The sequence below is a fragment of the Penaeus chinensis genome, chromosome 35 (genome assembly GCF_019202785.1).
Source record: "Penaeus chinensis breed Huanghai No. 1 chromosome 35, ASM1920278v2, whole genome shotgun sequence".
Classification (NCBI taxonomy): domain Eukaryota; kingdom Metazoa; phylum Arthropoda; class Malacostraca; order Decapoda; family Penaeidae; genus Penaeus; species Penaeus chinensis.
The window spans coordinates 5,239,333-5,241,832 of record NC_061853.1 but is presented as its reverse complement, the minus strand read 5'-3'; the positions used below and the strand labels follow the sequence as shown (position 1 = coordinate 5,241,832).

Here is a 2,500-nt window from a genome sequence, read left to right as displayed (position 1 = left end):
GAAGGGTCGCGAGCAAGAGTCAGCTTCGTGATCACACCTGTAGAACGGGATTGATTGTTCTCGAAGAGGCTAACGGTAAAAGTACTAATGCTATAAAAGATAACGTCGCCTCTGACTCGAACCGAGCAAGGGCGCGACACGTACCTCCCCTGTAGAGCCCTCCGTCGGTGATGCCGATCAATCTCGGGTCCTCTCGTTCCTCTTGACCCTCGGATCGAGCGCCCAGTTCCTCTTCCTGATTCAGGCGGACGAACAGGCGGACGGCGTCGGAAAGGCTAAGTGGCTGCGGCGCCCCCTCCACCAGGTTGTTCTCATCCACTACCTCGCCATCCGGGAAGTGTGGGAGGCGCCCCAGGGAGGGGGCGGCCAACAAGGACAGCAAGGACAGTCCAAGACGGAACTGTAGGAGCGACGTGGACCAGCGTGGCGCCATGGCTGTGGAGGGACTGACGGCCGGGAGCCATCAGTATATACCCGTGGGATCCAGGGGATCCAGAGCGAAACTCATGGTAAATGGAGCGTGTAGCCGCGTGTGCGGTATCCGAGGAGTAATGTGTCGGTGATCACGGCAGACTATGCTGCAGGAACCACCGGCAAGCAAGCAAGCAAGCAAGAAATGAGTGGGGACTGGCGAGAAGACTAGTGATTGGGGGGGGGGGGGGGGCTAAGGTGGAGCCGCTCAGTAAACGTCAGTGGGGTCGAGGCCCTTCAGCTCCATGGTTGCTCAGATCACGATGACGGCCGGCTTGAAGCACAGAATACGGAACACGAGCACCAATAGGTCCCACACGACCATTGCTGGGCGGCCACTGAGCAAGTAACGTCTCGCGCGCTGTATATGACTGCTAGACGTTAGGGGCGGAGCTTCTCCGGTCATGGGGGCGGAGCCAGAGTCTAGCCATGCCCGAAGAGCCCAAAGGGAACACTGTTTAAAAGACACAAAAGCTTAATAATTCGTTAAGAAATAGGTAAATACCTCCAAACACATAAACAAATCTTTAAAAAAACGCCCCCAGGGACCCAAACCAGTGAAGTCAAGTTCGAAATCTAGTCAGCGAAGGCAACTCAGCGGAGGCAAAATGTGTAATATTCCCCCATGTTGGGCAACTGACCCGAGGTAAGCGCTCTGCCCACTTCTCTCGGATTCTCACAAGGTGCTTCACTCTCAGGCGACTCGGCGAATGGGGTGGATGGGCCACAAGGCGATAGAGGGCGAAGAAGACCCGAAAAGAAGAAAGACTAGAGATAATATGTTTTTTGGGCATCTATGATTGATGACGTGAAGAATAATTTATGGAAAGTTTCCCTCCTAAAATTTTCACATCATATTCGAACTTTAAATACGCAAAATATATAATTTGTAAAATCAACCCTAAATATACAGAGGCCATGAAATAACACAGGTCATCATCAATAACATTAGTAATATAATAATGCATAAATAAATAAGACAAGAATATTTCCTAAATCGAATTTCCGCCTTAGACTCAGGATGCTGGATAGGCATTCAAATTTCTTTTCCGAGAAAATTTTGAAAGAATAAATGTTAACTCCTTTATCATATCCAAGAGCAAGATTCTAAAAGTAAATATTTCATTCATAATGAACTCTAAAAATATGCCTTTTTACTTAAGAAAGTAACTATAGTTTTAAGAAAATAACTAAGATCTATCGTATAATTTTTTTTGAGAAAACGGGAGATAGGAAATTCATTTAAATATGGAAAATAATGTTACTATACAATGTCTTTTTTTAAGCAGTTCAAATTCCTCGTTGCCCTTGCCACAATGATACATCTTTCGTAGTTTCTTGAAGTACTGAACGTAGTGATAATTAACGATCATTTAATGAGATCTGTAAATATAATAAGTATTGATGATAACTATGATCATGATAACGAAATTGATAAATACACGAGGAGTCATTTTTTTCCGACAGATGAGGAATTATGGACAGAAGGCATCGATAAAACACTACCGCTCTTTCTCTCTTTCTCTTTCTCTCTCTCTCTTTTTCTCGCCTCTCCTTCTCTCTCTCTCTCTCTCTCTCTCTCTCTCTCTCTCTCTCTCTCTCTCTCTCTCTCTCTCTTTCTTTCTCTTTATCTTTCTCTTTCTCTTTCTCTTTCTCTCTCTCTCTCTCTATCTCTCTCTCTCTCTTTTTCTCTCTCTCTCTTTTTCTCATCTCTCTCTCTCTCTCTCTCTCTCTCTCTCTCTCTCTCTCTCTCTCTCTCTCTTTTTTTGTCTTTCTCTCATATCTCTCTCTCTCTCTCTCTCTCTCTCTCTCTCTCTCTCTCTCTCTCTCTCTCTCTCTCTCTCTCTCTCTCTCTCTCTCTCTCTCTCTTCTCTCTCTCTTTCTTTCTCTCATCTCTCTCTCTCTCTCTCTCTCTCTCTGATGATGACATACACGATTATGACACAAGAAATATAAACGAAAGCAAAATAGGGGAATATATTATGACTATTATCATGATTATTCCTGTCTCTACTATTAGTACTATTGT

At 44.8% G+C, this 2,500-nt stretch overlaps 1 protein-coding gene across 1 annotated transcript in view; it reads right to left on the bottom strand.

Annotated features, from left to right (window-relative positions):
* Nucleotides 1-797, bottom strand: part of LOC125044404 — a 14,586-nt gene extending 13,789 nt beyond the window's left edge. The window contains exon 1 of the mRNA XM_047641053.1: nt 145-797. Within this exon, the coding sequence (XP_047497009.1) occupies nt 145-433 (289 nt within the window). The 5' untranslated portion in view covers nt 434-797. The remainder of the gene's footprint in view (nt 1-144) is intronic.
* Between the last annotated feature and the right edge of the window lie 1,703 nt (nt 798-2,500).